The sequence below is a fragment of the Erythrolamprus reginae genome, chromosome 2, assembly GCF_031021105.1.
Source record: "Erythrolamprus reginae isolate rEryReg1 chromosome 2, rEryReg1.hap1, whole genome shotgun sequence".
Classification (NCBI taxonomy): Eukaryota; Metazoa; Chordata; class Lepidosauria; order Squamata; family Dipsadidae; genus Erythrolamprus; species Erythrolamprus reginae.
The window spans coordinates 149,939,928-149,953,800 of record NC_091951.1 but is presented as its reverse complement, the minus strand read 5'-3'; the positions used below and the strand labels follow the sequence as shown (position 1 = coordinate 149,953,800).

Below are 13,873 nucleotides of genomic sequence, written 5' to 3'. Positions count from 1 at the left end.
GTGGGCCAAAGAAATGCTGTGTTTATAGAATGCATAGGCTTCAGTAAATGTCTATGGAGATTCTCAGGCATCCAGGTTATATCCAGGAATAAATTTAAATTTAAATTTAAATTTAAATTTAAATTTAAATTTAAAATTAAATTAAATTAAATTAAATTAAATTAAATTAAATTAAATTAAATTAAATTAAATTAAATTAAATTAAATTAAATTAAATTAAATTAAATTAAATTAAATTAAATTAAATTAAATTAAATTAAATTAAATTAAATTAAATTAAATTAAATTAAATTAAATTAAATTAAATTAAATTAAATTAAATTAAATTAAATTAAATTAAATTAAATTAAATTAAATTAAATTAAATTAAATTAAATTATTACCAGTACTCATCCAAGAAGCTTCTTCATCTCTGTAAGACTCTGTAAGGCCCCAGTAAGGCATATGATAAAATAGACCATAGCCTACTTCTTAGATAGAACAATGTGGGATAGACAGTATCACCAGCAGCTGAGTTTACAATTGGTTCACCAACTGCGCTCAACATATAGTACTCAATGGGGGCCCTATAATTCTATGGGGGGGTTTTTTCTTAACCCAAATCTGGAAAGAAAAAAGAAAAAAGAAAACCAGCATCAAGTCACCTAAATAGAGGAGGAGGAGCATTGTTCCAGAGAAATATTAAAAAGGGCATATCCAGGGGTGGGCTACTGCTCGGATGGGGGGGAACGCAGTGGGATAGCGAAAATGGAGCTCCACCCCAGAGCACCCAATTTGCACTGAAATATGTTGAAAGAAAATGCAGGGAGTCCTGCATAAGCCACGCCCACAGTGTGGTAGTAAAAATTTTGGTAGCCCTATCCTATACTCATGAGAGCGAACGTATGGCAAAACGTGTTCTGATTTTCCTGTAGAAGATCCCGGGTCATTTCCTTGTGATTCAATCCACAGGGGCTGTATAGAAAGCTGAGTTGGGGAGATGAAATCCTTGGAAACCCAAAGTTGACCTGGATTAGCTTTTCCAGCGTGGGCCTTTGAGAAGTGCTGAAGTGGTCATTCTTTGAATTCCTAGCTAGCACAACCAAGGTGGTTTGGAATTATGGGATTTACATCTGGGGGAAAAACAAGGTTTTCAGAAAGGCTGGACTGGAGAGTGGCAAATCTGTACTTACCCCATCACACCCCTGCCTGGTCTAACTTTGTATTCTCTTCTGCGGCTCCTAGGCAAGCCCACTCAAGCAAACAAGTTCCCTTCAAAAGGCCTTAAGCCATAGGAAGTCCCATTCACTAAGTCATCTTAATGCCAGGCCCTTCTCTTTGTGGGGGTATTTTCCCCCCCTGCTTTGATTGAGTTAAAAGTTCAAAGTGCAGAACAAATCCCTGTTCTGAAATCACCGACTTACTTGACTAAACGCAGTGTGTCTTTGCGGATGTTGATCAGGCTCCTCAAAGTTTTCACTGGCTCCTGGGGAGGAGGTGCTGCATAGGGAAACTACAGAGAAGACAAGGGGAAACACAAGGTTTAGATGTTGGGACGGTAAGTCAGACTATGAGACTTGAACTGCAGTGAATAAATGAATCTTCATGCCTAAGCAATACTGTACAGGCAGTCCTCAACTTAGTGATCATTTGAAGTTATGACAGCACCAGACAGGGGTCCCTACTTACCACCGGTGCGATGTACGTGCAGCACCGGGTGGCCAGCGGGCGCGTACATGTGTCCGAGTGACATTTCACTTCTTTGCATGTGCAGGAAGAGAGGACACGCGGCCACGTGAGATGTCAGCAATTTGTTTGCTCCCGCGCATGCATGGAAGCAAAAAATCGCCAAAACCCGCCGAAATCTCGCACATAGGTACATCCTCTCGTGCGATTTTGCTTCCTGAGCATGCGCAGAAGCCAAATCTTGTTTGGACACGCACGTACGCCCATCACCCAGAACTGCATGTGCAGCTCCATTTTAGCTACCAGTATGTAGTGTGGCGCATACCGGGTAGCAACCCATTACTAGACGGCACCGGGGGGAAAAGTGATTTATGACCATTTTTGACTCTTATGACCATTGCAGCATCTTTATGGTCATGTGATCAAAATTCAGACACTTGACAACTGAACTGACCCATATTTAGGACGGTTGCAGTGTCCCAGGGTCATGAGATTACTGTTTGTAACCTTCTGACAAGCAAAAATCAAAGAGGAATAATAATAATAATTTAATAATTTATTGGATTTGTATGCCGCCCCTCTCCGTAGATTCACTTAACAACTGTATTACTTCCTTCACAACTGTGGCAAGCAAGGTCACAAGATGGGGTAAAACTCACTTAATAATTGTCTCACTCAGCAACATAAATTTTTGGCTCAGCTGTGGCCATAGGTTGAGGACTACTTGTGTAGCCAAACATCTTTCCTGACTTCTGAGAGCAAATTGCAGATTTATTTATTTATTTATTTATTTATTTATTTATTACTTAGATTTGTATGCTTAGATGAGACCTCCCTAAAAATATCTCAATATGTACTACACTATGGCCCACAGCTCAATTAGCCTCAGGCTTTTTTTCTGAATTCTGCAATTCAGCAATGCAGGTAGGATCAGGCAAAATGACAAAAACAGCACCACACTATCACAACATAACTTTTACCTGTGAGTGCTGTTTTCCAAGGACTAGAGACAAACACAATCCTTGGGTGTATAAATAGAAGCATAGAATCAAAATCATGTGAAGTATTAGTACTGCTTTAGAGAGACTTAGTAAGGCCACAGTTTTGGTCACCACATTGATAAAAATAATAATGATGATGATGATGATGATGATGATGATGATGTTGAGACTTTGTAAAAAGTGCAGAGAAGAGAACTAAGATTATTAAAGGCCTGGAGACTAAAACATATGGAGAATGGTTGCAGGATTTGGGTTTGGCCAATCTGGAAAAAATAAGCAGAGGGCGGAGCAGGGGTGGGACAGGACATGAGAGCAGTATTACAGTATTTGAGAGGTTGCCACAAAGAGGAAGAGCTCAATTTATTTTCTAAGACACCAAAGGGCAAGACAAGAAACAATGGATGGAAACTAATCAAGGAAAGAAGCAACCTGGAATTAAGGAGAAACTTGCTAACAGTTGAGGACAATTAACCAGTGGAACAGCTTGCCTCCAGAAGTTGTAGGTGCTTCATCACTGGAGGTTTTTAAGAAGAGACTGGACAGCCACCTATCTGAAATGGCTTGGGGTCTCCTGCATGGGCGGGGGGGGGGGGGGGCTGGAGTAGATCTCCAAGGTCCTTTCCACCTCTATTCTGATTGACACAACATAGCATAGCAAATCTATACACAATACAGTACTTTATTGCAGCACACACCTTCCCCAGCAATAAGCTATTGCTCTGGGTCAACTCCACTTTTCTAGGACTTTGCAAGGTGATGTTGCCAAGTAAATATATTTCCAGTCCTCTGTACTTGATTGTTTTTACATTGGGAGCAGGAGAGATTTGCTTTCACTAATAGAGCTACAGAGTCAAGAAAAATCAAGGTGGTCACTTTACAGAGATTTAAGATGAGTCAAGATAAAAAGGAGGTAGGCGGCAAATTAAGGGGCAAAGGTTCAAACCTAGCTTTAACATCGGAATACAGACAGTCCTCAACTTACGACCACAATTGAGTCTTAAATTTCTGTTGTCAAATGAGACGTTTGTTAAGTGAGTTTTGCCCCATTTCTTGCCACAGTTGTTAAGTGAATCATTGAAATAATTAAGCTAGTAACTCCATTATTAAATGAATCTGGATTCCCCCATTGACTTGCTTGTCAGAAGGTCACAAAGGGTGATCACATGAGCCGGGTGTTAGCGTCCCAGTAAACATCCAAGAAATAAAACAAAGTCCAAATCTTGGCCTTCTTCCAAGTTCCAATTTATTGCCAAATCCATGTGAGATACGAACTGTAGTAAAACCAATACTAACTTTCCCTACAGTTCCCCACCCAGGTTAAGCTTCATCCCTCATCCCCACACCCCCAAGTTCATCAGGTGGACCAGTCCGGTTGTCTGCACGCCCACGGATCTCCTCCGTACTTCTGCTGGTGCTGAACAAAGGATGACCTTGAATCTTCTGGAAAGAATTTGTTATGGCTAGCATCTTTCCCACTCATGCAACCACCTCTGCCATTTCCAGTGGTCCTATTCTACCTGTGGCAGGCCAAAGTCTCTAACTCAAGCGATGGCTTCGGCCTGACACCGGGGACATTGCGACTGTCATAAATATGAACCACTTGCCAACCCTCTGAATTTTGATCACATGACCATGGGGACACTGCAAAGGCTGTGAAAAATGGTTGCAAGTCACTTGTAACTTTGAACAGTCACTAAATGAGTCAAGGACAACTTGTAATTATGAGCAGCGGCTGAGCTACGATAGTAAAGAACCAGCCCCAAGTCCTCGGAGAGGGGCTGCATACAAATCTAATAAATTATTAAATTATTATTATTATTCTCTTTCCCCTTGTATCTCACACCCCTTTCTTTCCTTCCTTTGATTTTCTATTTTTTTCCTTCTCTTCTTTGTATTTTTATATAATTAAAAAATGTAAATATTTTGGAAGTGGAAGTAAGGAAGCATTAATTTATTTGAAAGCCCTAGAGCTGGGCTCTAAAACGTGTATTTCAATATGAAGTGGTAAAAACAGGTTGGAGACTTATTTTTAGGCGACTTTTTTTTTTTTTTTTTTTCATTCTTTGCTGTGACTTTGCAAGACATGCCTTTTGGGGCACGTTAGAGCAGCCTTGGTAATCTCCATCCCCATTTGTGGGCACATGCATGTCTGTCCAGGATGCTTCCACTACAGCCTGTAACTGAGAGTAATGCAAACCACATCTGTTCCTAGATTCAGCACATTGTAAAAAGAAAAGGCAAGTTGCCAGCAATCCCTTTATGTTCTTATATTGCCCCCGCCAACCCCTTGACAATTGCACTTATAATAGTCTAAAGTGCCCAGTGGAGTGAGGGGAAGTATTTTTAGCTTGCTGATGCAGCAAATGTTAATTTAGATCAGTATCTGGCATTGTATCCTGGGATGATTCTTTGCTGGATGTCTCAGAACTCCCTATTTAACCAGCTATACTCCAGAGTTGTCCTCCAAAAAAGATTTCCCCCAGATATATAATTTACTTGGAAGAAAGCAAGCAAACTACACAGAATCCAGACTGTGAAGACAGAGGGATGTGGTGACTTTAGTCATTCATGGAGTAGCCAAAACCTTCTAATATTTCAATTAGATTTGCTAAAATCCACACCAAGTCAAAATTAAGAATATCTGCCTTTTACCAATCGCCCTTTTCTTATCATGTTTGTGGCTTGCTCTGTCCTCTCTTTTCCATAACACATCAGAAAGGAGCACTTACTCATGAAACTTTAATGTGGGTTACAGGGTAGGTTTTTCCTCCTGGCCACCTGAATCCTCACCCCTAGTACCATCACACTCTATCTTTCAAGTGAATTTATGCAAGATTATATATGTTTTATTACTCCATCTACTGTAAGTTTATTTTTAGTTTTTATTACTGTTGTATGGGTTCTATTTTCTATTACTGTACTTTATTACTAGGATTGTTCTAGATGGCAGCAACAAGTTAGTGTTTTTTGTACTCCACAGCCACCTCTAGTGGTCATTCTGCATTTCTGCAATTCAGATATGGTAGCCTTAAGAAATAAGAGATGTGCTTTCTGCAATCACATTTTACACATAATGCACAGCAAGGTATTTTTAAACATAGTGAAAACTGTATTTTCCAAGCATTGCAGTTACTCATCAGGCAGAGAAAAAGCATTGTAAAATGGGACTACTAATTCAGAAATGGATTTCTCCTTGAATTACAAGGTCGGGCGGCATACAAATCTGATTAAACTAAACTAAACTTATTAAACTCTAACTGGCTTTCCCATCCATAACTAGCTGAATATTACTGTCAGCTTGCCAACAAGCTGGCATTTATCAATTCATAAGGAGGTTAGGGTCAGGACAAAGAGAAAGGACAATATCCACATTTATTGAGGATCGGAAACCTCTTATAGACTTTTTCTGTAACAAAAAAAATTGTGATTTATGGTTTTGATGATTAGGCAGGGAGATTATATTATTTTTAGAAACAAAATATAATGCAACTTTGAAGAAAGGTTAAAATATAATAGTTTTATAATTGCTGTGAAGAATATCAGACGCCTTTTTATCTTTATATCCTTCACATCTTTCTTTTTTAGTTTCTTTTTTTTTCTTATGCCACTTTTATCTTTTTGTTTTTTGCCTCTCTTCACTTTCTCCCTTCTATTTGAGTGTGCATTGGTTCTTAATGCTGTTAAAACTTTCAATAACAATTGTTTCAAAAAAGAAGCCAGGGTAAATACTTGCCATCCCTTCATGTCAAGTGTTTTAGTGCCTCCAAGTGGTAACACACTAAAAAGGCTTTAACCCAACACACAGAAGGTAATAGGTATAATTACTAAACCAGGACACAATTATCTCACAGCTGCTTTCATTTCTGAGTGATAATTATTGTTCAAATACAACAGTTACTATTGTCAGTCTGATGGTACATTTTAACAAATCTATTGCTATATTATTTTTGGTACCAGGGTTTATGGCATAGAGCAGCAGGAAAAGTAGGAAGTCTAAAATGATTACAATCTTCCTTTGCAATCAAATGGCTTCTGTAGGATCACATCAGAGATACTGTAATAGATTCCTTGATATATACCAGCAACCTCAGCATCTGAAAAATATAAAATCCCCCCTTCAAGTATATTTTAAAAGACAATCGAACCAGGATCTGATCCAACTGCAAATGCAGAAAGGTTTTAGAAAATCGAGTGACACATTCGGGTGGTGCAGTTCACGTTTCTTAAATTCACTGTGAAGTTGTTCAATGAAGACTGTTTGGACTTCATCCAAATCTAAAAGCTCCAAGGTTCATTCCACCCATTTCCCTCTGCAAGTTTGACAAACAGATGTACACCTGCTTTATACAATTATAGTTTTAAAAAAGAAGTGCTGCGATTATTACCAACCAAGTAGCTACAGTATGCCAAAAGAGACCACTGAAAAGAACCGTTGTACATACCTGAACGGTCTTCTCGATGCACTGGAAGGAGAGTCCAACATGGGTAATTACCAATCCTATTGGTAGAGACTGAGTTAATTTAAATATTTAAATGCGAGGTAGCCACCGCCCCTTAGCAGCCCCCAATACCTCAGTTTTAAAAACGAAGACAGTATAGAGGTAACACAATTTATTGAACTTTAACCATATAACAATTAACACATAAACCTCGCAACCCAAATACTCCGGCGACCTGGCCACTACGCCGGGTGGGTTTGGACTCTCCTTCCAGTGCATCGAGAAGACCGTTCAGGTATGTACAACGGTTCTTCTCCACTGCACTGGGAAGGAGAGTCCAACATGGGATATACCAAAGTTCACATCCCTTGGGAGGGAAAAGGCTGTGCCACGGTCGACGGAGAGGAACAAACCCTCTGCAACACACGTCTCCCAAAGGAAGCTTCAGCCGAAGCAACCGAGTCCAGTCTATAATGACGGATGAAGGTTGTAGGCGAAGCCCAAGTCGCTGCCTTGCAAATGTCCTCAATAGATGCTTGAGTATTCCAAGCGGCAGACGCGGCCGCACTTCTGGTGGAATGCGCAGTTATGCCCGCCGGAGGCGATTGAGACCTGGCTTTGTACGCTTCTGCAATACAATCCTTAAGCCAGCGACTGATAGATTTAGATGAGACCCCTAGTCCCATAGATCCTTGAGCAAATGATACAAACATCCTGTCAGTCTTCCTAAACTGATCAGTCCTCCTAATATAAATCTTTAAGGCCCTCCTAACATCTACCTTGTGCCACCTCAACTCCAACGGATGTTGACCATGAGTACAAAAATCAGGAAGGACCAACTCCTGCGATCTATGAAACCCAGAGTTGACCTTGGGAATAAAGGTCGGATCTAGCCTAAGTACCACCCTGTCCGAGTGGAACACACACAAATCTGACCGAGTGGACAGAGCAGACAATTCTGATACTCGGCGCGCAGAAGTGATTGCCACAAGAAATGCAGTCTTTATTGTCAGCAGACGAAGTGAAATAGTCCTGAGCGGCTCAAAGGGAGGTGAAGTAAGAGCTTTCAGTACGAGAGACAAATCCCAGGTCGGGAACCTATGTACCGGAGGAGAATGGGAATTGACAGCTCCTTTAACAAATTCCCGTATCCAAGGATGTTGTGCTAGTGAACGGGAAAACGGTACCTGTACAATGGTTGCCAGGGCCGCTATTTGTCTTTTCAATGTATTTGGCGCTAAACCTCTGTCAACACCTGCTTGTAGGAACTGCAACACCAAAATAACCGAAGCTTCTTGAGGGTTAGCACGTCGTTCTAAACAAAACCTACAAAAAGCTGCCCATGTAGCTTGGTAAATCCGGACCGTAGACGGTCGACGGGCGGCCTGCATGGTATCAACCACATTGTCCGGGATACACTGATTCGTCAACCTGAGCCTCTCAAGTGCCAGGCGGTCAGCTGGAACCACTGCGGGTTCGGATGACACACTGACCCCTGGCATAACGATATCTCGCAATCCGGAATCCTCCACGGGGAGGACACCGAAAAGGCTGTCAGGTCGGCAAACCAAGGGCGTCTCGGCCAATGGGGAGCCATCAATATTAACTCCGCTCCCTCTTGCACCATCTTGTCCAACGTCCTTTGAATCAGGCATGTGGGTGGAAAAGCATAAAGGAGGCCTTTGGGCCAGGGGGACAACAGGGCGTTGACCCCTTCCGCACCTGGAGTCGTGAACCGGGAATAAAACCTGGCCAATTGGGCGTTGGCCGGGGTTGCAAATAGATCCACTGATGGTACCCCGAAGCGGCGGACTACGCTGTGGAAGAGAGCCGGAGCGAGTCTCCATTCCGAAGGATCGATGGTCGCTCTGCTCAGCCAGTCCGCCTGCACGTTGCTGGTCCCTGCAATGTGCTCCGCTCTCAATGAAGACAAATGACGTTCGGCCCAATCGAAGAGAGCTGTAGTCTCGAGCATTAGACGCTGTGACTTCGTGCCCCCTTGGTGATTGAGATGGGCCCTGGTTGCTACATTGTCTGTTAGAACCAGTATGTCTCTGCCCTGGACCAAGGAGGAAAAGGCCTGAAGTGCCAGAAACACTGCCCTGAGCTCCAGAAAGTTGATATTGATAGGAGCTAGGTCTTCCTGGGACCATAAACCCTGAGCCATATGGGGCCCCATGTGCGCCCCCCAACCCGACAGACTCGCATCCGTAGTCAGAACCAGATGGTCGTGACTGTGGAGAGGAGAGCCGCGAAACAAGGCTGGGGACAACCACCATCTGAGAGAGTGTTTCACGCCTGCTGGAATCCTCACCTGCCGGTGAGAATGACTGACCTTGACCTTTTGGTACGGGAGCAGGAACCACTGGAGCTTCCTGATGTGATATCGAGCCCATGGCACGATTCCAATCGCTGAAACCAGAGTCCCGAGTACTTTGGACAACATGGCCAGCGAAACCTGATGATGTCGACACAGGTCGCTGACCAGTCGCCGAATGTTGAGAAGCCGTTCCGGTGTCAAAGAGACCGTGTCCTGGGTGGTATCTATAATCGACCCCAGATGCTGGATGCTGGTAGAAGGCACAAGATGATTCTTTTCCTCGTTGATGGTATAGCCGAGGCTCTCCAGGACCTCCCGTGTGAGCGTCAAGTCGTGCTGCGCTCGAGGCAGTGACTTGGACATCACGATGATGTCGTCCAAGTATGCCATCACCCGCACAGACCGTGCCCTGACATGCGCCGTCAATATGTCCATTAGTTTTGTAAATGTCCGAGGCGCAGAGGACAGGCCGAACGGCATTGCCCGGTACTGATAGTGAGTACCGTTGAGGCAGAACCTGAGGAAACGACGATGAGCCGGCCAAACAGGAATGTGCAGGTAAGCATCCTTCAGGTCTATTGACGACAGAAAGTCGTGATGACGAATAGAGGCGAGAATCGACTGGAGAGAGTGCATCCGAAATCTCCGATACCGGATGAAGACATTGAGAGATTTCAAATTGAGGATCATGCGGAACCCTCCTGAAGCTTTTGGTACCAGGAAGACGATGGAATAAAACCCTGTTCCTTTGGCATGCTCGGGCACTCTCTCTATCGCCTTGATGTGCAAAAGATGTTCTATTTCCCGCTGTAAATGAAGATTTTTCAACGGATCGCGGTTTGATGGACACTGGACATAACGTTGAGGTGGGGGCTGAAGAAACTCCAGACGCAACCCTTGAGCAATTGTGGCTATCGCCCATTTGTCGGTGGAGATACTTCTCCAGGAGGCACTGAAAAGTTGTAGTTTGCCTCCTATGGGCGCCAGCGAATGAAAGTCACTTGGCGTTGCGTTTGAAGCCCCGTTGGTTTCCTCTGAATGGCCTCCTAGCCTGCTGATACCCCCTCTGTCGGTCCGGAAATGGGGCACGGTCACCTCGAAAGGATGACTGTCCATACTGGCCCTGCTGAAAGGGCCTAACATTCTGCCCCCCCGACGATGAGGAATCCCAGCGAAAGGGCTGGCGACGATTATAAGGATTAGTACGACGCTCCTGCCGTCTGTACGCTCTGGGAAGGGACTTCCGTTTGTCCTTATCTTCAATTAGGACCGGATCCAGCGACTCCCCAAACAATTTCTCACCTTGGTAGGGGGAGGAAGCCAGGTTCCACTTGGACTTGAGGTCCGCTGGCCAGTTCCTCAGCCAGAGAAGTCGCCTGGAAGCCAGAGAGGTCGCCATCCCCCGAGCCGAAAACTTTGCCGCATGCAGGGTGGCATCGGCGGAAAATTCAGCTGCCGCTAACAGCTTACTGATGTCCTGTCTTAAACGGCCATCATCTGGGCCTAGACGGGCTTGAACCTCTTGTAGCCATATTATAGAGGCCCGGTTGAAAAAAGAGGCCGCCGCCGCTGCCCGAAATCCCCAACTGGCCATTAAGTGAGACTTACGCAATAATATCTCCGCCTTTCTATCTTCTGGCTTTAGGCTGTCGCCAGTCTCAGAAGGAACTAAAGCCTTTGAAATTAGAGTCATTACAGGCTGATCAATGGGTGGAAACTCTAATAATTTCTCCATATCGTCATCCAGCGTGTAGAATTTACGCTCCATGACTGAAGGTCCCTGTGCAGCTGCTGGAGTGAGCCAGGGACGCTTAATGCCCTGTATGAAGATGTCTGAAGATGGCACATGGTCAGTCTCAGGCTGGGGTTCTTTAAAGAGGACAGTAGATGGTTTGGGGTCCTCAGTGGAATCTGTAGGCTTGCTAGGGCCTGGCAAGTCTGCTGTTTGTTTAGCCTTATGAAGCAACACCTTAAAGAAGGAAGCCTTGAAGAGACCTGCTACAACTGGTGCTTCAGGAGCGGTCTCGTCATCAGAAAAGTCATACTCCTTCTCGGTGTCTTCCAACTGGGGAGGTTCCTCTACCCAGGACCCCATACCCGAGAGGGGCGGTACTGACCAAGGGTTTCTGGATGGAACAGGGCGTGAATCCTGCACTCTTGAAGCCATCCCCTGTGAATAAGCATCTGTAACAAGCTCCTGCAAGGCTGGAGACATCTGTTGCCAGGTGTCAGGGTTTACTCTGAGTCCAGCTGCAGTGGGAGTAAAGGTTGCTGAAGGCCCACTCTTAAATGCATGTGCAGCAGAAGCAGAAGCAGGCCTAGGTTGACTAAGGCCTGGTGCAGAATAAACAGGCTGAGGCAGAAAAGGAGCCTGCCTTTCTGGGGACCAATCCCTTTCTGACAAGGCCTCCACTGTACCCAACTGGGGAGCTTGTAAATCCCTGGCCTGGAACATCAACTGCGCAGGGAGAGGCGAGGCAATCCTAGGTGTCAGGATGGCTGCCTCCAGCCTCTGCTCTAGTGCCATAATCCTTCTCTCTGCCTCTTTAAGGGATGATGAGGAAGGCTTTGATTTCTCTTTGGGCTTTGGCTTGCCCTTATCCTTGGGCACTGTGCTGGGGGAAGATCCTTTTTCTGGAATTTTATCTTCCATGCTACTTACAATTAACAGTAGTTAAGCAAACAAGGCCTCGAGAGTCACAGAAAGAATGTTCTCCTTACAAAGAACTCTCTCCAAAATGGTGACTAATCACCTCATAAAGGCCACACATGCGCCCTATAGCCTGTACTCCGCCTGCTGATTGGTTGTAGGAAAATCTCCTGACAGCAATGGCGGGCGCGGGAAAAATCGCCCCAAAATGGCGGCCCGCGAACATTACTCTTCTCCTGGGGCTTATTGTAGACCCCCCTGGAGGGAAGAGCACACCGTTCCTCCATTAAAAACCTTCTTCGCCGACCACAGCGGCTTTCAAGGCACCCGGAGGCGGCGATTCCGGCGGCGGCGCGGCGGCGGCGGCGGCTTTATTCTTCGCCGCCGAACAGCTGAGAGGCGCTGGCGGCTTGCCAAGACCTTTCTTTCGCCGCGAAGTGCTCTCAAAAGCCTCACAGTGAGGGGGACGGACCCCCTCACCTTCGGCTACCAGCCTGGTTTGGCCGCTGAGGCCAGTGACCTTAGGCTGGGTCGCTCCCCGATTGGCATGGTACCCGCTGAGGGAAGGGAAGCCCGGGGAGAATAAAGGTGGGGGTGGTGTCCACGGAGGACAGAGACCCCTTCAAGAATCCATCCTTCTTCTTCTGTGATCTGTCAGGAATAGAAGAAACAACATTAAACAGGTTATTTATTTACAGAATCTTATTTTAACTTATTTTAACTCTTTATACTATTCCCTCATTACAGAGGAACAAAACTCAAGTCTCTACACTTAGACTGAGTTTTTAAAACTGAGGTATTGGGGGCTGCTAAGGGGCGGTGGCTACCTCGCATTTAAATATTTAAATTAACTCAGTCTCTACCAATAGGATTGGTAATTACCCATGTTGGACTCTCCTTCCCAGTGCAGTGGAGAATCTCACTCCTTGCTTCTGTTGCTTCTGAAGGTCTTAAGCATAAAACGTATCAGGAAAGACTTAATGAACTCAATCTGTATAGTCTGGAGGACAGAAGGAAAAGGGGGGACATGATCGAAACATTTAAATATATTAAAGGGTTAAATAAGGTCCAGGAGGGAAGTGTTTTTAATAGGAAAGTGAACACAAGAACAAGGGGACACAATCTGAAGTTAGTTGGGGGAAAGATCAAAAGCAACATGAGAAAATATTATTTTACTGAAAGAGTAGTAGATCCTTGGAACAAACTTCCAGCAGATGTGGTAGATAAATCCACAGTAACTGAATTTAAACATGCCTGGGATAAACATATATCCATCCTAAGATAAAATACAGAAAATAGTATAAGGGCAGACTAGATGGACCATGAGGTCTTTTTCTGCCGTCAGACTTCTATGTTTCTATGTTTCTATGTTCAACCAGACCAAAGGAGAAAACAAAGGGAAGGGGTGAAGACAATAACTGACGTGCTGTAACTTTGAAGCCAGACCCATAGTAGAAGATTTAGTACAAATCAAAGAGACGAACAGACACTGTCAAAGTACAGAACCCATCTTAGAATCTAACAATAACAATGCAGGATAAATGATGTTAGTTGGAGCCAGACTTAAGAATACTGAGAAAAAACATCCAGGAGAACGGAAAGAATATGCCTTTAAACCCAGGATTTAATACCTTTAATCTTTCCAATTTCTTTTCCGGGCTGATCTATGCTATAAATCCTCATACAAAAAATAATAGCAATTTAACAATTGTTGACATGATTTCTTCCAAGCTTCTTTTATTGGAGCCTGACACACTCATTTCAATTCCTTCCAATTTCACATGCTCAGTAACACTTG

General features: G+C 44.2%; 1 protein-coding gene across 4 annotated transcripts in view; it reads right to left on the bottom strand.

The window, feature by feature from the left end:
- The window catches only part of RNF157 (ring finger protein 157), a 136,858-nt gene that overhangs the window by 52,761 nt on the left and 70,224 nt on the right, over positions 1 to 13,873 (bottom strand). For all 4 annotated transcript variants that reach the window (XM_070739855.1, XM_070739856.1, XM_070739857.1 and 1 more), the window contains exon 3: positions 1,404 to 1,492. In XM_070739855.1, coding sequence (XP_070595956.1) covers positions 1,404 to 1,492 — 89 coding nt within the window. The remainder of the gene's footprint in view (positions 1 to 1,403; positions 1,493 to 13,873) is intronic.